Here is a 21,759-nt window from a genome sequence, read left to right on the forward strand (position 1 = left end):
GACCATATGTGAGAGGGGTAATACCCATCATCCCTGACATGGACAAGGAATCTTATCAAAGTATGGGTTTCTGTAATGATTTGGAAAGGAACTTCGCACTGATAAGGACGAGACCGATTGAATGTCTCTTTCATCCTCCTCAGTGTCCTGCAATGGGGGGTGGGTTTGTCTCCAATAGAAAAGGGTGGAGAATCCTGTGGTACTGGGAAGTGATGGTAAGCCGGAGACTGGGGTTTCTGTACTGAGAGTCATTCAGCACCCATAAGCAGTGGGGACTCTGGCTTGTCTAACACTGACAAGTCCCTGGAGTAGTGGAATTCCTAGGTACTGAGTGGGTCAGTACTGATGCAGCACTTGACGTGGACAGTACTGTTGGTTTGGAGCGCGTAGGCACCGGTGCTGAAGACTTTGATTTTTGTCAGTACCAACGGAGCCAAGTGGGAAGTTACCGCTGATAAGTATGATGTAGATGGTGCTGTTCTGGAGCACTGTATGTCCCGTACCTCCCCGTCCTTCACAGATGGTACTGGGGCCCTGCTGGAGCTGTGTTTCTCTGAAGTGCTCCAGGATCTCTCAGCTCCGCCAGTACTAGAGGAAGGGTCTTTTGCCTCCACAGTTCTGAGTCAAGAAGTCGAGGCCACTGACGCTGTAGACCTAGTGGGAGCTCAGAACTTCTTGGGGGCTTGAGGTGGCAGACTGAGCTCCTCTTCTTGGAGCCTTCCCTGAGTCCTCTGAGGTCTTCCCCTTCCTAAGAGATACCTTCGCCAAGACTGAGGGAGCACTAGATCTGCCCAGAGACAGATGTATGGGCTGGGGCATCTCCTGACCTGACTCAGAGGTGGTCGAAGGGAGTGCTCAATCAGCATCAGCTTCAGTTTGGTCTCTCGATTCTTCTGTTCTCTAGATTTGAGAGCCAAAAAAAAAATTACACTTTTGGGAGATAAGAGACTCTCCCAAGCAACAGGTCCACTTAGAGTGGCCGTTGCTGATCAGGCTAGCTCCTGACAAGGATGGCAGCATTTGAAACCTGCCAAGACAGGCTTGCCCAGCCAGGCCAGAGAAATTACACAGGAAAAATGGGGCAAGGAAAAGCTGAACCTCTCACAGCTATCAAACTAATCCTAAAGCAATAAAAACTAATTAAGGCCTGGTCTGTTGTGTTACTTACATCGCCTGTTGGCTGTCAGTCCTGCATGGAGCTCACAGCTGGAGCCTCCACCCCGCCCCAGGGCTGACAGCCCAAACTGTGAGTCCTGCCCAGGGCTCAATTTCACAGCAGGAAACCTACCAGCAGTGAAATTGACATTCTTATCAGTTTCACGGCTGCTATGATTTCACATTTCGTCTCCGGCTCCTCCGGCTATCAGCCCTGGGGTGGCGGAGGTGGGGGAGCTCCAGTTGACAGCTTCAGCTGTCAGCCCTGGGATGGGGGGGCTCCGGCTGTCAGCCCCGCGCAGATGTCAGTGCCCCACAATGCCCCACTTCAGTCGGTACAAGCTCTCCTGGTGAGCATGCACATCGCCGGCAGGAAAGTAGCGTGGACTCCAACAGCCAATTTAATTACTGCGGTGGCTGTAGGCCAGCCTGACTTCATTTGGCCTAAATCTGTAGTGCAGACATGCCCTCAGTAACAATGACTGTAAACACGCTGCGGTGTGCACCAGGCAGAGACGCTGGAGCTCGGTCTCAGCAACGCGGCAGAGAAGGAACTGAGGACCGTTCACCTGCACAGCCCTATACACCCTTGGAGGGCGCCGCAAGGTTGTGTAGAGCACATGCGTGGTTGGACAGACACTGCTAATGGAAAATCTCCGATCAAGGGCTCGAGCGGCGCGTATGCATGTGCAGTGGAGCACACACAGGGACACTACTAAAAGAAGAACATAATTTCCCCCTGGCCAATAGAGGGGACCAGTTTATAGTGAAGCAAGGAAGTGTGTGACTGGTTTTAGCACCTAAGTTTATTGGTTCTTATTTAGAGCTGCATGGGGCTGTGTGAACTCTCCCTGCAGCACAGCTAAAGGAGAGGCATGTTGCAGTTCTTCCTTGACTCTTACATACCAGAGTTTAAGCATGTTTGGGCCCATCCCTGCAAACACGTCTCTTCCGGGCATTCTCCTTGGAGTCAGAGCTAGCAAGTTCTGGGCCCATGGGAGTGTTTGCAGGACAGAGCCCTCAATTCTCTCTTGCAGATGAATCCTCGTTGTTGCAGTGACTTTTAGTTACAGCAATTCTTCTTTCTGTCCCTTGGAAAATGGTTGAGTTTAGAGACTGGGCCTGGCATGCAGCCCTGTTCCCACCCATCCCCAACAGACAGACTCCCCTTATCGGAGTGCAGATGAAAGCTGGCTCCCGCCTACACCCTTGTGTTCTGTTCACATAGCATCAGAGGTGGGAGTGGTCAGGGCCAGGCCTGTAACTGACCCACACCTTCTCTGCAGGGCCAGAAGCCTGACACTGCAGTGCACAGTGTAGGGGTACAGGGCAGTGGCGGTGGCTGGCTGGGAAGCTGTTGCAGACACGGGGAGTGGGACAGTGGGGAAGGAGCTGCAATGGGGCATGACTGAAGGAGGCAGAGGAGTGGGTGGACGTGCGCTTTGGATGGTGCAGAGAGGAGCAGATGAGGCGGCAGAGCCCAGCAGTAGGCAGAGGCTGGAAGCAATGGGGCACCCAGGCAGGTAGGGAAGTCAGGTCAGGGAAATGATGTGGGTGCCCATGTGGTGAGGGGGGAGGGGGGAGATGGGATGGAGGGACAGGATGGGACTGGGAGAGGCCAGGGAAGGGGAAGTTGCAGGTGTTAAGGCAGGAGATGACATGGGACAAAGCTGAGATGGTGGCAATGGGCTGCATGTACAAGGAGAAGGAAGCCTCACAGACAGACAAAGGCTTCAAGCCTGTTCAGTGGGAAGGTTGGAGAGTGTTAAGCTGTTTGGGGCAAGCAATGGGCCCAAGAGATTTATACCAGAGTTAACATGACTCCAGGATGTCACTCCCTATGTGCAGTGCAAGCCAATGATGCTTAGTGCAGTGCAGTCCTACAGTGCCCTGTGCAGTGTAGTGTGGGCCTATGGCATCCAGTATAGTGCCGTGTAGCCCCTATAGTGCCCTGTGCTGTAGTGCAGCCTTAGAGCACCATGTGCAGTGCAGTGTGGACCTATGGCATCCAGTGTCGTGCAGTGCAGGCCTACAGTGCCTTGTGCTGCAGGGCAACCCTGGAACACCATGTGCAGTTCACTGAAGGCTTGTGGCATCCAGTGTAGTGCAGTGCAGGCCTACAGAGCTCTATGCAGAGCAGTTAGGTGTTAATAGTAAGCCAGAGGAGGGGAAACATCAGGGGAGATATTCACCTCAGCTTTAGAGACGTGGAGCTTGAGTGACACCAAGGAGAACATTGCAGCGTTAGGCAGAGCCTGTCCAGGTCTTTGGTACTGGCCTTATGACAGGGACACTCCCTGACCCAGCCCTTGTGCAGGGGCAGAGATGTTCTCACTGTAGCCACATGGATTTTCAGCACCCACTTGCCTTCAGTGACTCTCTCACTCTTCTGGGAAACTAAGGCCTAAAATAGTGCGGCTGGCAGTCTCATTGCCTATGTGCCCTGGGAGGCATGTCCTGGGCAGAGCTCCCCTGCATTGCCCTCCTCCAGGGAGCACCAAGAGCATTGTGTGACATAATCCCGTCCCTTGTTAGTGCAGTGTGCTGTCCTTTGACATCACCCTTGTGCCCATGCAGCCTGATCTCCCTGGGGCAGGATCAGGAGCACCAGAAGCTCGCTAGAAGTGGAGGGGCCACTGGTGCCTGAACTGCGGCCCCACCCCCGCTCCCTCTCCCCAGGCCCCGCCTCTTCCCCCGGGGCCCCACCCTCACTCCACCTCTTCCCCCCCAAGGCCCTGCCTGACGCTTGCTCTTCTCCACCGCCCTTAAGACAGGAAACAAGTGGCTATGTCCTCCCACTTTTAAAAGTGATGGGGGCCATGGCCTCTGTCTCCCCCTGTTCCAGTGCCCCTGGGCTGGATTAGTGCCTGTAGGGACAGGGGCTGCTATCCAGCCTGCCCTGGGGGCTTTCTGCTGTACGAGAACAAGGGGAGGCAGTGTCCAGCCTGCAGCAGGAGTTCACTGCTCTCATGACCCTCCCCATTAAACGCCCTTTTTGTGGGGGCCAGGGGAAGAGCAGCAGCAGGGACCAGTTCCCCTTTGGGTGTCGTGATGGTTCCTCTGAGATAGGGGCTACCTCTGAGGGCTCCACTCCATACAGCACTTGTCTGGCACTGGCAGCCTTCCCCACCTGCCATGGAGGGCAGGGCCACTGCCGCTGCAGTCCAAGCACAGGCTGGCAGCAGGCCCCATGCTTAACGCACACAGGGGAGTCACAAGGAGGATGCAGGCCCGGAGCCCAGCCAGCCCTGCTCCAGCGCCCTCGTGGTGCACAGGGGAGTCGCATGGAGGCCGCAGACCAGAGCCTGGCCAGCCCTGCTCCAGCGCCCTTGTGGTGCGCAGGGGAGTCACATGGAGGCTGCAGACCAGAGCCTTTCCTGCGCTGTTCCAGCCTCAGTCTCCCCAGACTTGGTGCAGCTCTAGAAGTACCTTTAACCTGGGATCACCTGCAGAGAACTGGCTGGCAGCACATTGTAGAGCAGCCAAGCAGATCCATATGCAGCACCCAGGACAGCAGGCAGGTGGCTATCGGAGCCAAGGGAAGTTTGCGCTGCATTCACCTCCTTTTTCCCAATGCAAAACATAGAAAGAGTCATTCTCATGAGGCACCTGGGTGTCTGCTGCAGGCACAGTGCATGCCATGGCTGCAGAGTGGGCTTGTCACCTCAGTACCTGCCCGAGTCCATGTGGATGTTTTTAATCTCCAGTTCTAGCTGTTTGATTTGAACGTCCCTCTGGTTAACCAGCTCTCGCAGTCTCCGGATTTCTTCCTGCTGTCGGTAAAACATCTGCAACAGCTGTAAAACAAACAGCATTCTGTTTATTTCTGTTGTGCCCCAGCCGGGTCTAGGCATAATGCACATGAATGTCTGTGCTCCACTGCAGCTCTACAGCATCACAGCATAAACCAGGGTGCCCAGAGCCTCCCAAAGCACCTAGGCACTGCAGCCCCTACCTGACAGCTTAGACTAGCACCTTGCCCATGCCAGGCACCAACTGTTGTCCCAGCAAAGCTCTACATCCTTAACACACAGGAAAGGAAACAGACAGAAGAATATGCATTTCTTTCCATCCCAGCCCCACCCTCAGGCCAGGTGACTCCAATCCACCAATGGGCTGGTTGCTAAAACACTGACCTGGCACTCAGGACACCTGGGTCCAATTCCTGGCTGTGCCACTGATTCCCTGTGCTCCCTTAGGCAAGTCACTCAGGGCAAGTCTACACTACAATATGAAGTCGACCTAAGTTACATCAATGTACAACCACCAAAGTAATTACATCGCTTTTCACATGCACACTACCCTCCTTGTGTCAGCAGTGCGCATCCGCACCAGGAACGCTTGCACCGATTTAACTGTCAGTGTGGGGCATTGTGGGACGGCTTCTGAAAGGCAGCCACACACGATGTAAGCAACACAGTGTCTACACTGATGCTGCATTGACCTAACTACATCGACCTAAGCACGACACCTCTCGCGGAGGTGGAGTATTAAATCAGTATCGTGGGTGAGTACACTAAAATGTATCTCCCACGATGTAAGACACTGAGGGCATGTCTTACGTTAGGTCCACCTACAGCCACTGCAGTAACGCAAGTGACTACTGGTGTCCACACTACCCTCCTTCCTCCGGCAGTGTATGTCCTCACCAGAAGAGCTTGCACTGACTGACGTGGGGCACTGACAGCCGGAGCGTGGGGCACTGACATTTGTGCAGAGCTCACCTGCCACAGTCCTCTCGCCCCAGGGGCTGACAGACAGAGACCAAACCTGAAATCATAGGAGCCATGAAACTGACAAGAATGTCAATTTCACTTCTGGTAGGCTCCCTGCTGTGAAACTGAGCCCGGGCGGGCTGACAGCTTCTGCTGTTGGCCCAGCAGAGGAGGGCGGGTTCCAGCGGTGGGCCCTGCGCAGGGCTGACAGCCAACAGGCAATGGAAATAACACAGTGTCTACATTGATACTACAAAAACAACAAGGAGTCTGGTGGCACCTTAAAGACTAACAGATTTATTTGGGCATAAGCTTTCGTGGGTAAAAACCTGAAGAAGTGAGGTTTTTACCCACGAAAGCTTATGCCCAAATAAATCTGTTAGTCTTTAAGGTGCCACCAGACTCCTTGTTGTTTTTGTAGATACAGACTAACACGGCTACCCCCTGATACATTGATACTGCCAATTACATCAACCTAAGTGCTATGCCTTTCACAGAGGTGGAGTTATTAAGTCAGTGTAGTGGGCGACTTACATCGGTGGGAGCTACATTTTAGTGTGGACGCTTAGCGAGTTAGGTCGATGTAAGCTGCCTTATGTTGACCTAACTCTGCAGTGTAGACCAGGGTTCAGCCTCTCTGGGGCTCAGTTCCCATCTGTCCAATGGCGATGGTAACCATTCTTTTGTGTGTTTACATTGTGAACTCCCGGGGGGCAGGGACATGGACAGGTCTTGGCCAGCACTAGTTGTGTGACCAGCATGCTGGCACTGAAGTGGGGGGTTTCTTTAGCTCTGCTTATACACCCAAGTCCCACACTGCAGACCCTTGGCATTGTTTTTCAGTTCAATCTATGCCCATACAAAACATTCTGCAGTTTGCACGCTTTGCCAGCTGTATGTAATTCTCCCCCCATGCCCACATGCTTTCCCACAGCCAGACCTCATTCTCGGTTTTGGGTAGAGGACACTCGAATAAGTCGAAGCCATTTGAAAGCCGCATTTGTCTGTTTTCCTGCAATCTTTCCTCCACTTTTTTCTGGCCTCTCTTTTCTTGGATCCCACTTTGCTTCTGAATTTCCTTCATTGCCATTCTTTCTGTCCTGTCCTGATACCGCAGTGATGGTTCTCTCTCAGGAAATTGTGGCAGAGAACTCAGGATTTCAAAGCCTGGTCTCAAAGATACCAGGACAGGACCTACAATGTAAGTAGGTGAATGGTTAGCACACATATAGAGCATACACATCAGCACTGAACAAAACACAGGAGATCTGTAGGTTCAAATAATCAGGCTCAAGGCTGGAGTTATTTCCAAAGGCAATACACAACAGAGACACCTCTGAGCCACTCAGTACAGATTTTTTATTGATATAATTTTTACTCTGCCAAGATTTTCCAGTAGCTAAAGGGTAAAATAGCTAATGACATTTTGTGTATACGCCAGACAATCCAATCAATGTTTGACTCTGTCCTCTTTCTGCGAGCCTGACCTTTATTCATTCCGTTCAGCCATTCCTGCGCCGTGAGTGCTGGCTGGGCTCCAGCTGTCATTGGGTAGATGTCTTCCTGGTACGACTCCGACTGCAAATACACAGACAGCACAGTCACAGCTGCCGCTGCCAGCTACTGACAGCTTCAACACGTTACTGAGAAGAAGAATTTTCAGCATGAGAGACGAGCCATGGGAGCATTTCACAGTGACTGATCCCTAACAGCCCTGGTTTGGTTAGGACTTTCAAATTTGCCATGAAAATGTACTAGGCCTGACACCAAATCCACTTGGCTCCCTTCTACTAGAAGGAGGATGACAACAAAATAGCCAGAGACATTCCTCTCCTTTGCTCAACACTTACTTGCATTGGAAGAGGGAAATTTTGCAAGACACTTTTTAGTTCATTTCAGTAAGACTGTTATTCATGCAAGCACCATATGAAGGGGAAATCCAGCCACCATTGGCGTTAGTGACAAAGCTCCCATTAACTTCAGTAGGGTCAGGATTTCAGCCAAAATGAATATTAAGGACAAAGCACAAGCAGGAAGGAGCTGGATGGTTTGAAAGTGCTGGTGTAGTCTGATACATTGTCCCTCAAAATGGCACCCTGTAACCCCCATATTCATTATTCATATATTGTTGTGATATTTTGTACAACACATGCCATGTAAGGTATCATATGAAAGGTCATGATCTCCTGAAACCTGTTCTTTTGTCCAAATATGTATATCATTAGTGTGTATAAAGTTATGAGATTTTGCTGTATGGTCGTTACTGAAATATGTTGTAAGTTTGCTAGTGACATACAAAGAAGGCAAACCACGTCCAGGAGGGTGCTCAATGACTATTAATCATCAGGGGAGGTGTAATCAAGGGGTTTACAACTCAATGACAGCTGCCCAAGCACCACACAATGGGGTCTGCTCAACTCTATGACTCAGTTGCACAAGACCACACCAGGAGATTGCTCAACCCAGTGACTCAGCAAAGCCCACCAAGACATGTCTGGGCAAGCGTCTTCTCGGCACAGGGACTGAGGATATAAAATAGGAAACAGTTGCAGTCTGCCTTTGCCTTTCTCCTCCCCCACCTACGCTGGAAGCAACAGGAATGCCGAGAAGCCGATGGTCATCTGAGGAGACTTAAGCCTGGACCAGAGAAGCCTGTGCATTAAGAACTGTAACATCCACTGGGGTGAGAAAATTGCTGATCTAAATGCTGCTTAATGTAATAAGGTTTAAGATTTAGATTGTGTGTTTATCTTTTATTTTCTTTGGTAACTTTCTCTGATCTTTTATGCCTCCCACTTGTAATCACTTAACATTTATATTTCTGTAGTTAATAAATCTGTTTTATACTTTACCTAAAACAGTGTATTTTGTGTGAAATGCTTGGGAAACCTCAGCTCAGTTTACAAAGCCTGGTGCACGTCCTCTCCACTGGTCAGGCTTCTAACCAGTCAGGGCAAGACGGTACAGCTCTGGGGTGCAAGGCTAAGGAGGTGGGGGGAATTGGCTGGTGCCTTTCTCTGTGTGATTCACGAGTGGCTCTGGGAGCATTCATGCAATCTAGCTGGGTGTGGGGCTCCACATACGGTTGTGCTGAGTGATAACAGCACCTGGAGGGATTTGCTGCTTGTCACTGGCAAAGCATTGTGAGAGATAGTCCAGGCTGGAGAGTTAAGGGAGCACAGCAGTACAACTGTTTCCTGGCTGCACCCCGTGGATCCTGGCACATGTAGCTGTTAGACAGAGCAGCATCTGAGGAACATGCACTTTTGGGTGGACAGAGACTCACTGGCACTACCACAGCACCACAATGGAGTTTCTGCATTCACCCATGGCAGCACCCTGCGCAATGCTGCCATAGGTTTATAAACTGTGCTGCAGCTTCCACTGTCAGACTCAGTAGCTCAAGGAGCCATGACATGAGCAGATCAGAGAGCAAGTGACAGGAGGTCCTGGTTCCAGTCTCACCTGCCCTGTCATTGCACCAGGGCTGAGGCTGGACACATTTATAAGCTTCTTCTACACCAGAGCATGACTGTGTTGCACATGCAGTGTAGACAGCCTGGTACCTGTGAGTGGCGCTTGATCAGGTCATGCCATCACACCCCTCTAAGTCACCCTTCTTATCAATGGCTCTCCTTGGGGAGGCTGCATTTGAGGAAGTTCACAGCCAGGCAGTTCTCAAGCCATTCACACTCATTTCAGTGAATCCATCCCCACATAAGGTGACACAGGTGACCACCAGGCAGGAGAAGAACAGTTCCTGCATTCTGAAGCACGGGTCCATAAGGATGTGTCAGGAGGGAACAACCTGTGCCAGACCCTGGGCTGGTGAGAATCAGCTCAGGGCTGTTACTTCACTGCAGATTCCCCCTTTACCTCAGCCAAGCATCTGGCCCCAAGGCAGTCTCAGAAAGGAGCAACCCTTCTGCCAGTGGCCTTGGCAGCAATTAAGGGCTGGGGATGCACTTTTAAAGTCTTTTTTTCTAAAACTGAAATAACTCCACTTCGAGCCCCAAACCAGTAACCTGGGTGCCTATATGTAGATCTAGAGCACTCCGGTGCCTTTGATAGGCAATTTATTCCCCACTTGCAGAGGGTTTTAAACAGGAAAACTTTCCTGAAGAAAGGGAAGGGAAATGACAGGGTGAACTTGTATAAACTTATCACTTACCAATTTCTATCACTACGACCCTAACGTGCAGGAGTCTCAGTCCCAAACTAAACCCATCCTCAGAATGAGCCATCCCCTCCTAATAGCTGCTCTCCATCAGCTCAGCTCTTCGTAATGCTGCTCCTCACACAGTGCTGTTAGCTGGTCAAACTGCTGCATTGCTCCATCCTTTGGGTGTGAGCCTTAGCTCTCAGCAAGGTGTTGCTAGTATGCTGGAACAGCTACTCCACTCCGCCTGTAAACACTAGCGCTCTGCTGGAGACCAGTTCCCCACAGCTGCTCTGCTCCCTCTACAGAATACAGCTGCTTCTTTCAGCTCAGCTCTTTTAGAAAAGCATCAGTGGTAGCAATGACCCTCCCCAGACTCCCTACCCCCCAGAGAAGTACAGCAGCCCAGAAGCATGCACTCTCCTTCCCTACGCCTGGCTTTTATCTTACCCAACCTTGGCAACCATCACTCTCCATCAGGGAGACCCCGAGCCCAGTCATTGTCCAGGCCTTTCCCAAAGGGTTCCCAGCAGGAGCCCCGGGTACAAACTGTACCCCAATTATACCTCAATGTCCCCAAATGATGCACAGTTCCTATATAAATGAGGTACTGCCTCGCCCTGTCAGCTCCTTTCTCTGGTCGGTTCTAGGCCACAGAGCTTACAAAGGAAACCCGCTCAGCCCCTGCCTCCCCCTCCCTTCTCAGGCACAGTGGCTCTGAGTGAGAGGGCTGCTGACCCACACCTACCCGGCGAGGAACAATCATAGAGACGGGCTCAATCAGGCTTTTGCCTGGGATCAGTTTGTAGAACCGGAAGATCTCGCAGGCCGACACATCAAGGCCCCTCTTTGGCATGATTCCTGAGGGGAGAGCAGAAGAAATGGCAGGTGGGGTTTGTAACAGCGCCCTTCCACCAGCAAACACCCCATGCGGGCACCTCCCACCAGAGGGCAGGTACAGCCCCTTCTCTTTCCAAGAGCCAGGTGGCTTATACTGGACAAACGGCTGTGGGACCCTGGGGGAATTCCCATCTCCCTAAGTGATACAGCAGGAGCTGGATTCCTTCTGAAGCAGACAGGCTTCAAGCACCTGATGATGGGCTGCCTTGGCTGCCAGTGACCCCACTGCACAGACATGGAGAGGGGCAGCGGGTTCTGCTACCCTGACTGCCAGTGAACCCACGTCAGGGACCAAACTTATTTATCATTTTCATTAATGACCTTGGCATAAAGTGAGTGTGAGATAATAAAAACTGTAATGGACTCCACTCAGGGTCTGGTTGGGAAGCGTGACCTAGTGGTCACAGCCACAACCCTGGACTGCCAAGGGGAGTGTGGGGAGGGGAGCCCAGGCCCTCCCACTCCACTGGGCTCCGACCCAGGGCCCCTTGGGCTACCTGGCAACCAAGACTACTTAAGGCTGTTCTCCCTGGGCCTCTTCCTCTCATCTCCCCACCTGGGGTCACCTCAGTCCAAGGCCTTCGCCTGGTGGGAAAATCCAAATCACAAGAAAGCAGGAGGAGGTTGCCACTGTCCAGGGCCACAGGATACTTCCCTCTCTGCTTGTCTCTGCAGAGCGTCCGCCCTTTCCTCACGGAGGGCCCCTCTGGGCAGCTGGGTCAGAGCCTTTAGCTTTTGCTCTGCTCTGCTGGAGCTGTGGGCTGCTTTCAGCGCTGCTCCTCAACTGAGCTAATTCGCGGCCTTTTAATTCCTCCAGCAGATGCAGCATTTGCTGCAGGTGTGACAGGTGGGGCTGGCTGAGCCCAAAATGAGCCCTTAAGCCCTTGTTGCTCAGTGGGGGGTTTGTACACCCCATCACAATGACACAAAGTTGGGAGGTACTCCCAGTATGGAGAAGGATCAGAATATCATTAAAGAAGATCTGGAGGACCCTGAAAACTGGAGTAATAGAAAAAGGATGAAATTTAATAGTGCATATTGCAAGGTCATGCACTTAGGGACTAACAACAAGAATTTTTGCTATAAGCTGGGGACATATCAGTTGGAAGTGACAGAGGAGGAGGAAGACCTGCATGTATTGGTTGATCACAGGATGACTATGAGCTGCCAATGTGATGTAGCTGTGAAAAAGGCCGATGCACTCCTAAGTTGCATCAGGCAAAGTATTTCCAGTAGAGATAGGAAAGTGTTAGCACCATTATATACTCCTGGGGGATTTCTGTGCTACTGTGCGTGCAGAATTTGCGCAGAAATTAATGTTGTGCGTGCAGAATTTCCTTTCTCTCCACAGAAATGAGGGTGAATCATCAAGGGCCTGGAAACACTCCCTATGAGGAGCGACTGAACAGACTGGGTTTGTTATCTTGGAGAGGGACATGACAGAAGTCTATAGAATAGTGACTGGCCCAGAGACATGCGATTGGGAGCTCCTGTTTTCTCTGTCTCAGAACACAAGGACAAGGGGACATTCAGTGGCATTGAAAAGTGGGAAATTCAAACCAATAAAAAGGATTCACTTCTTCACACAACTTGTTACTAGCCTGTGGAACTCTGATGGGGTGTTCACCCCACAACAGCCCTGAAAGGCTTACGGAAGCTGAGAAAGACCAATTGTGATAGACCCCACATGAGGGGATTAGCCTGGAGAAGCAACCCCTGACTGCAGCATGAAGCTCAGCTGAGCAGGTGTGTGCTGGGCTAGTATAAAGCCAGGAAGCTGCCAACAGAGATGGCTGCAGTGAGGAAGGCTACAGCCACCCTCTGTGCATTAGAGAGGGAAGGAGGGAATCCAGGTATGAAAAGGTGGACTAGGCCCAGAGACCCCCTGTTGGAGGCCTGAGGGACCTGCTACACCCCATCCCAGAGAGGAGCAGAAGAAAAGTCTTCCAAGCAGCCTAGAGTGGTTGCAGGGGAAGCAGCCAACAGAGGGGCAGCAGAGACAGGGTCAGTCAGTTGCTGTCTGGACCTGGAAGAGAGAGTACTGGGTTCCTGCCTGGCTGGAAGAGCAGCAGGACCACAGCCAGCTCAGTGCATGCAGGGACCAAGGAGCTAAGAAGGAGCTCCTGGCTAGCTGCTGGGGGTATGGCCCCATACCAGGGCCGGGAGAAGGTAAAGACTGCATACCCCGGAAAGGGTTTGTTCTGTTCCACCAACAGACAGTGTGTGTGACTTGGCTGGAGGGCTGAGTCACTGAAGACCCTCTGAACAAACCATTGACTGAGGGGTGCAGGCGAGAGGTGGGTGACCCCGTTACAACAGGGAAAGAGTAAGACCCCGGGAGCCTGACCCTGCGGGAAGGGCATTCCCAGAAGAGAGGTGGGTGGAGAATAAAGCCTGTGGGAGGCAAGCAGGAAGCAGCCCAGGGAGAAAGCAGCAAGGCTGGGGACTGAGCAGGTCTTGGCTGAGTGCTGTAGGGTCCCTGGCTTGGAACCTGGATTTGTGGGTGGGCGGTCTGTAAGTCCCTGCTTGAGGAGAAGATGGCTGATACTGGAGAGCTCTTTAGTGTAGCAGGCAAAGGCACAAGGAGATCCCAGATTGGAAGCAAAGTCAGCAGAGTTCAAACTAGGAATAAGACGCACATTTTAACAGCGGGGTAAATAGCTACTGAAGCAGTTTCCAAACGATGTGGGGGATTTTCCAGCATTTGCAGTCTTGCAGACACCCATATCAAGACTGGGTGTCTCTTTCTAAAAGATCCGCTCTAGCTCAGCTGGGAGCTCTGGGGGTGGGAGGGGAGGGATAGGGACGACTGCAGGGCTCACTGGGCAAGGTTTTCTGGCTGGGTTCTGGAGATGGTCAGATTAGATGGTCATTACAATCCCTCTGGTTTAGGAGTCTATGGATCTGTGATTTACAACACTGTAACACTGAGTGAGAGCAGAACTGGGCCCCCTGTCTTCTCACCAAAACCCATGGAATCGTGGGCCAGTCTTGTACTCCCACTGGATTCCCTCAGGGTGTGGCACTGGGCCCCTAGTGAGATGAGAAATACACGATAAAAACTCACCGATTCCTTTCTGTGGTTGATGGGAGCGGAATTCCATCAGGTAGTTCAGGTATGGCTTATCAGCGCTTATCTCATAGTATCGTATGTTCCCATCACCCTACAGACGACAAGAGAGAACAAAAGGCATTGCTTAGCCCCTGCTGCAGGAGAGGGGGAGCCCAAGGTGGTCACCTGGTTTGCCTTCTCTAGAACGTCCATTGTTCTTTTAAAGCTCTATCATATCACCTTGTATTTGTTTCCTCTCTAAACTAAACCGTCCCTATCTTTCCAGTCTCCTTCCATATAAAAGTATTTTCCTGGCCTCTAATATTTTTCCTCCACTGGTATCTGAACCCCTTTTATTTCTATGTCATGTCCTTTTCGTCAGAGAGTTATCAGAATGGAACCCAGTATTCCAGGTGAAGGTGTATCACTGATTTATAGAACTACACTTAGGAAGGGAAATCAAAAGCACAACTGCAAAATGGGGAATAACTGGCTAGATGGTGAATGATGGCTATTGCTGAAAAGGATCAGGGGGTTTAGTGGATCACAAATTGAATATGAGTCAACAATATGATGCAGTTGTGAAAAAGGCTAATCCAGGGTATTTTAGCAGGAGTGTCATATGTAAGACACCAGGAGGTAACGGTCCCCCTCTATGTGGCACTGGTGAGGCCTCAGCTGGAGTAATATGTGAGTTGCCAGAATCCAGAGGAGAGAAACAAAACTGCTCAAAGATTTAGAAAACCTGACCTATAAGGAAAGGTTAAAGAAACTGGACATGTTTAGTCTTGCAAAAGACTGAGGCAGGATCCGATAACAGTCTTCAAACATGTTAAGGGCTGTTATAAAGAAGACTGATCAATTGTTCTCCATGTCCACTGAAGGTAGGACAAGAAGTAATGGGCTTAATCTGCAGCAAGGGAGATTTTGGTTAGATATTAGGAAAAACTTTCTAACTCTCAGGGTAGTTAAGCTCTGGAACAGGCTTCCAAGGGAGGTTGTGGAATCCCCATCATTGGAGGTTTTTAAGAACACGTTCGACAAACACCTGTCAGGGATGGCCTAGGTATATCTGGTCCTGCCTCAGCGCAGGGGCTGGACTCGATGACTTCTTGAGGTCCCTTCCAGCCCTACATGTCTATGATTCTGTGATTCTAAGTGTTCAGCGGTGCCTCCGCCCTGGGCTGCCCACTGCATGGGAGTGCAGCTCAGTTTGGGGCTAGACATCTCTCTATTATTGGATTCTCAGTCCCTGCAAAGAGGAGGGGACAGAAGCTGACAGACCTTTGCTCACCTGGGCCCTGACCCTGCCGAACTTCACTCCCACAAAGGCAGTGGCTGTAGCTCATGTGCCTAGTGTTAGTGTTAGGCTTGTTTGCGCAGGATCGGGGCCACGGGGTAAGGATTAAAGAGCTAGACACATCAGGACTTCGGGAACTTTCAGATCAACACACGAAAGCACTTTTTTCTGCCTGTCATATAACGAGCAAACAGGAGGACATGTGGATCCCCAAATGCGCACCACACTAGACAATGCACAGCAATTTGTGAGCCATACTTGGACAAGTGAGCCCCAAAGGCTTTTAATCCCATCTTTTCAGCCTCACTTCTAGTGAGTGCAAGTGAAGTCTTTTCCTGCTACTTTTTTGCTCCTCTTTGGCTACGCCTGTGGGATGTCCTGGGAACACGTGATTTTGCAGTTAATACTGAAGACCTGATTCACAGTTAGTATCGGTCTATTAGCCAATAAGTGTCTTATTGCTTCATCAGGGACCTTCAGTTAAAGCAGAATGGCAGGATTGTCCCCTCACTCAAGCAAGTGTAAATCAGGAGTAACCCCACTGAAGCCGATGGCAAAGCAGTGTAGTTGGGAACCGAATCGGTGGCGTTGATGTTAATTCATAGAAAAAGCACTTACCTTGCTCACCACATACAGCATGTGAGTGTCAGAGTCATAGAACGGGAACAGCAGCCCCGAGGAGCCATCCAGATCCTCCTCAACTAAAGGCACAGAAAGATCACCCTGGGCATGTCAAAGGAGAGAGAAACAGCTGCTCTCAGAACCTTAGTGTCTTGCTTGAAAATGCCCTAGAGCATCTGATCCTGAGTCCCACTGTTGCTCCCACTGATTTGTGGGGGGGGGGGGGCAGTTCTGAGAGGGCCCAGGGCCATGGAGGGAGGGATACACAGAAGTCTCTTCACACTTCTTATTGCAGGTCTGCAGTATGGACATGCTGCTCCCGTCTGCCTGCTGCCAGCCTTTAGCTCCTTTGAAACTGCTCCCTCCCATACCCAGCACCCCTTCCGATGCTAGAAAATTGCTTCCATTTCTGTTTGCATTAATGCCGTGCTGTCAGCCTGCCTTGCTTCTTCACCAATTCATTTCTATTTCATAACATTTTATACCCAAAAGCCAGGACCCACCTAAGAGTTTTTAGCTTGACAGACCACCTTGGAACTTAGCTGCAAATTAATTCTTGGGTATTTGGCAGGCACAAGGGTTAAAGTGAAAGTAATGAGGAATCCCAATTGGTGAGGAAAACTGAAGCTTCTATGGCTGGATTGCTGGCTCTGACTCACCTGCTCCCATAGTGCAATTTGCCTGTTATTCCAGCGGGATGTTCCAGTAGAGAGCAGCTTTTTCATGTTTCCTAGAAACAAAACTTTATTCACTCTGTGATTCTTGTAGCTGGCTTCCTGTAAGGAGACACACAGAACATTACTATCATGGTCACATGGGAAATCCAGGCATGGGGAGACATTTTTTTCTCATTGCTGTCCGAAGCTTATTTGAGTTTGCTGAGCAGAAAAGGCACTAACTGCACCCTTCTCCTGAAGCCCCACCCAATGAGGATCTCACTGCACATCTGCCTCTCCTCACATGGCCCTCTGCAGCAAATGGCAGCGCAGGTCCCATGGGGCTGGCTTGCTTGCCCTGCTGCGGCAGTGACAGCACTGGTCCTGATGGGGCTGGGCCGCTCGCCCTGCTACAGCAACAGCAGTGTAGGTCGCACGTAGGGTTGCCAGGCGTCTGGTTTTCGACCGGAAGTCCCAGTTGAAAAGGGATCCTGGCAGCTCCGGTCAGCACAGCTGATCGGGACGCTAAAAGTCCGGTTGGCTGCAGTGCCAACAGGGCAGGCAGGCTCTGTGCCCAGCTCCCAGGATGCAGCCGGCATGTCCCTCCGGCTCCTAGGCAGAGGTGCAGCCAGGGGGGCTCCGTGTCCTGCCCCCGCCCGCAGGCGCCACCCTGAGTGCCGGCTCCAGAGCTCCCATTGGCCAAGATCTGCAGCCAATGGGAGCCGTGGGGGCAGTGCCTGGGGGGGGGGGGTGGCACATGGAGCCCCCTGGCCATCCAGGAGCTGGAGGGACATGTCGCCACTTCCCAGGAGCTGTCTGAGGTCAGCACCGCCTGGAGCCTGCACCCCGAACACCCTCCTGCGTCCCAACATCCTGCCCCATCCCTGAGTCCCCTCCCACACTCTGAACCCCTCGGCTCTACCCGGGAGCCCCCTGCTGCACCCCAGGCCCTTCATCCCCAGCCCCACCCCAAAGCCTGCACCCCCAGCCAGAGCCTTCACCCCCTCCCACACCCCAATCCCCTTCCCCAGCCCAGAGCCCCCTCCTACACTCCGAACCCCTCGGCCCCACCCTCCAAACCCCTCCTGCCCCCAACCCCCTACCCCAGCCTGGTGAAAATGAGCGAGTGAGCAAGGATGGGGGAGAGCGAGCGACAGAGGGAGGGGGGGATGGAGTGAGCGGGGGCGGGCCCTTGGAGAAGGGGCAGGGAAGGGGCAGGGCCTCGGGGGAAGGGGTGGGGCAGGGCAAGGGTGTTCGGTTTTCTGCAGTTAGAAAGTTGGCAACCCTAGTCATACGGGGCTGGGCTGCTTGTCCTGCTGCAACAATGGCAGCAGTGTGGCACAGATTTCAAAGGGGCTGAGGGCAGCAAGAGGCCCAGCTCCCCTGGGGCCCAGCCATCAGCTCTACACCGCGTTGGAGTACATAAGGGAGAGACCATGGGGCCCTCTAGCGGCTGCAGCTTGCAGGAGCCACATGCCAGAATACTGCTACCCTGCCAGCAGAAATGTTACTTAGGCTGCGACTAGTTATGTGTTTTAATGTAGAAGCTTTTGTGTACTTGCACAGTGTGGCCCCGCAATCTCTCCCACACAGTCAGAGAGGACTATTCAGACAGGCACTGGCAAGGGGACAACACAGACCTGGATCCCTTGCCATCTATTCCCAGGACATCACACACCATAGTGTCTAGGTGGGAAACTAACACAAACCTGGTGAATTTCAGGGGGGAGTTAGAGAATGAGGTGGGCAAGAAGCAGGAGGTTGGGGTGAGCATAAGAAAGGCAGACAGGCAAGAGTGGCATGAGGTGTTACTGGGACTAGTTAGGTGAGGGGACGAGGCAGGGGTGCATAGGAGCAACGGAAATCTTTCTGTTTTCCTTTCCGAGATGTGGGATAGGACAGTTACCTGGTCCGTAACTGGTGTTCTTCAAGATGTGTTGCTCAGGTGTATTCCACAGTAGGTGTGCGTGCTCACCACGTGCACCGGTGCCGGAAGTTTTTCCCTTAGCAGTACCCGTAGTGGGGGAGCCCCGCTGCGACCCCTGGAGTGGTGCCTGTATATCGCGCTATAAAGGGAGCTACGGGCTCCCCCCACCCTCGGTTCCTTCTTGCCGGACAACTCCGACAGAGGGGAAGGAGGGCGGGGTGTGGAATAGACAGGAGCAACACATCTCAAAGAACTCCAGTTATGGAACAGGTAACTGTCCTTTCTTCTTCGAGTGATTGCTCATGTGTATTCCACAGTAGGTGACTCCAAGCTATACCTGATGGAGGTGGGTAGGAGTTTTAAGGGTTACCTGGGCGGAGTACCGCCCTGCCAAACCCAGCGTCATCCCTCGTTTGGGAGACGATCGCATAGTGCGATGAGAAGGTGTGGACAGAGGACCACGTAGCAGCCCTGCATATGTCCTGAATAGGGACATGAGCCACATAGGCAGCCGAGGAGGCCTGAGCTCTCGTCGAATGAGCCTTCACTATAGAAGGCAGGGAACCCCTGCCAGGTCGTAACACGGGCATATGCATGAGGTGATCCAGCGGGAAATCCGCTGGGTGGAAACCGGTTGCCCACTCATGTGCTCAGCCGATGCAATAAACAGCTGGGGGGACTTCCTAAATGACCTGGTTCTGTCTAGGTAAAAAGCCAGCGTTCTTCGCACATCTAACATATGCAGGCGCCGTTCCTCGTTGGAGGAATGGGGCTTAGGACAGAGGACCGGAAGGAAAATATCCTGGTCTATGTGAAAAGCCGAAACTACCTTCGGCAGGAAAGCTGGATGTGGGCGGAGCTGGACCGTATCCCTATGGAAGACCATGTTCCACTGACGAACAAGTACCACTAAGGCTAGAATCGCTGCAGCCAAGACTGGAGCACAAAGTTCCCACTACCTTCACTGGTGGCAAGAAGGAACTGAGGGTGGGGGGAGCACGCAGCCCCCTTTATGGCGCAATATACAGGCGCCACTCCAGGGGTCGCAGCGGGGCTCCCCCACTACGGGTACTGCTAAGGGAAAAACTTCCAGCACCGGTGCACGTGGCGAGCACGCACACCTACTGTGGAATACACCTGAGCAATCACTCAAAGAAGAAGTGTTAGCTCACAGAAGAGTGCAGTATTCCTCCCCAGTCACTCTGGTTATGTTGCAGTTTCCAGGTTTATTCTGCAGGCGGGGAAGGAGTGTAGCTGTAAGGCAGCACAATGTTTCTTAACTTGCTAATGACTGTCCAAAAGCAGCGGCCAGGCTGCCAAGAAGAGCAAGTCACACCAAGCTGTGTTGAGAGAGGCTGAGAAATGGCTGCTAGAGATTAGAGCCACAGCATCCAATTGATTTCCTCTTGTGAGCAGGCTCGGTTTCATTCAGGCTTCTGCTGGAGGAACTTGCGGCACCACGTTGGGAAACATCATGGAAACATTTCCAATTTAAGCTCTTTTGAAACAATTTGCCCCTCTTCCTCACAGATGCACAGGGCTACGCTCCAGATGGCGTGCACTGCTCCACAGATGAACTCCAGTTTAACTGGAGGGTTTAGCCAGGCCACTCTGTAACACTGGGGCTCTGCCAGAGCACACTGAATAATCTGCTCCAGAATCTGCTGCACCACATCAGCCCTGAGTCACAGATCCTGCCTCCACTCGCCCCTTGTGCAGTGCTGCCCACAGAAGCAGCCATCCCTACCTGGAATACATCAGTGCGGAAGAGAAAAAACGGTTCCTCACCTTCTCGTAACTGTTTTTCTTCGAGATGTGGTGTTCATGTCTATTCCAATCAGTGTGTGCGCATGCACGGGCGCGGTAGCCGGAAGATTTTTCCCATAGCAGCATCCGTCGGGTCGGTCTGGGCGCCCTGGAGTTGCGCCCTCATGGCGCCCAATATAGAGCCCTGGCGACGCACCACCCCTTCAGTTCCTTCTTGCTGGCTACTCCGACAGAGGTGTAGGAGGGTGGGTATTGGAATGGACATGAACACATCTCGAAGAACAACAGTTATGAGAAGGTGAGTAACCGTTTTTTCTTCTTCGAGTGCTTGTTCATGTCGATTCCAATCAGGTGACTCACAAGCCCAAGTTTAGGTGGTGGGGTCGGCGTCTTCCACTGATTGAAGCACTGCTCGTCCGAAGGCTGCGTCGCCTCTGGCCTGCTGGGTAATCACACAGTGCATGGCGAAGGTTTGGATGGAGGACCACGTCGCCGCTCTGCAGATTTCCTGAGTGGGAACTTGAGCCAGGAACGCTGTTGATGAAGCCTGCGCCCTGGTGGAGTGCGCAGTGATTGGAGGTGCAGGAACACCTGCCAGGTTGTAGCACTCATGAATACAGGATGCTATCCATGACGAAATGCGTTGTGACGACACAGGCTGACCTTTCATTCTGTCCACCACTGACATGAATAACTGGACCGATTTTCTGAACAGCTTCGTTCTCTCGATGTAAAAGGCCAGCGCCCTGTAGACATCCAGAGAGTGGAGTCTCTGCTCCCTGCCGCTGGAGTGTGGCTTAGGGTAGAACACCATGAGAAAGATGTCCTGGTTGATGTGAAACTGTGACACAACCTTCGGGAAGAAAGCAGGGTGAGGTCTGAGCTGCACCTTGTCCTTATAGAACACAGTGTAGGGAGGGTCTGATGTCAAGGCCCTGAGCTCAGACCCCCTCCTGGCCAAGGTTATCGCTCCCAGGAACCTCACCTTGTAAGAGAGGTAGAGCAGGGAGCATGTCGCTAATGGTTCAAAGGGGGGTCCCATGAGCCTGGAAAAGACCAGGTTGAGGCCCCAGGCAGGGACATGCTGACACACGTTAGGGTATAGCCTGTCGAGTCCTTTTAAGAACCGGCTGACCATAGGATTAGCAAACACAGAGCGGCCCTCCTCGCCTGGTTGGAAGGCTGAGATGGCAGCTAAGTGCACCCTTATTGATGACAACAAGAGACCCTCCTGCTTCAGATGTAGGAGGTAGTCCAGAATGAGTGGCACTGAGGCTAGCGTCGGGGACGAATGGCACTGCGCCGACCAGATTGAAAATCTCTTCCACTTGGCAAGGAATGTGGCTCTCATAGAGGGTTTTCTGCTGCCAAGGAGGACCTGTCTAACCTGGTCTGAACAGGAAAGCTCCATTGGATTCAACCATGGAGCTTCCATGCCGTGAGGTGAAGTGACTCGAGGTTCAGATGTTGAAGACGACCGTGATCTTGTGTCAGAAGGTCCGCGAAG

The 21,759-nt window shown here is 52.2% G+C and overlaps 1 protein-coding gene across 1 annotated transcript in view; it reads right to left on the reverse strand.

The window, feature by feature from the left end:
- Positions 1-4,820: 4,820 nt before the first annotated feature.
- CORO2A (coronin 2A) overlaps positions 4,821-21,759 on the reverse strand; it is a 52,220-nt gene continuing 35,281 nt past the window's right edge. Inside the window, exons 5-11 of the mRNA XM_065406187.1 lie at positions 16,562-16,678; positions 15,900-16,004; positions 13,997-14,093; positions 10,778-10,890; positions 7,358-7,448; positions 6,811-7,064; positions 4,821-4,952 (exon numbers count right to left, since the gene is read on the reverse strand). Of these exons, the coding sequence (XP_065262259.1) occupies positions 4,821-4,952; positions 6,811-7,064; positions 7,358-7,448; positions 10,778-10,890; positions 13,997-14,093; positions 15,900-16,004; positions 16,562-16,678 (909 nt within the window). The remainder of the gene's footprint in view (positions 4,953-6,810; positions 7,065-7,357; positions 7,449-10,777; positions 10,891-13,996; positions 14,094-15,899; positions 16,005-16,561; positions 16,679-21,759) is intronic.

Source organism: Emys orbicularis, chromosome 6 (genome assembly GCF_028017835.1).
Source record: "Emys orbicularis isolate rEmyOrb1 chromosome 6, rEmyOrb1.hap1, whole genome shotgun sequence".
Classification (NCBI taxonomy): Eukaryota; Metazoa; Chordata; order Testudines; family Emydidae; genus Emys; species Emys orbicularis.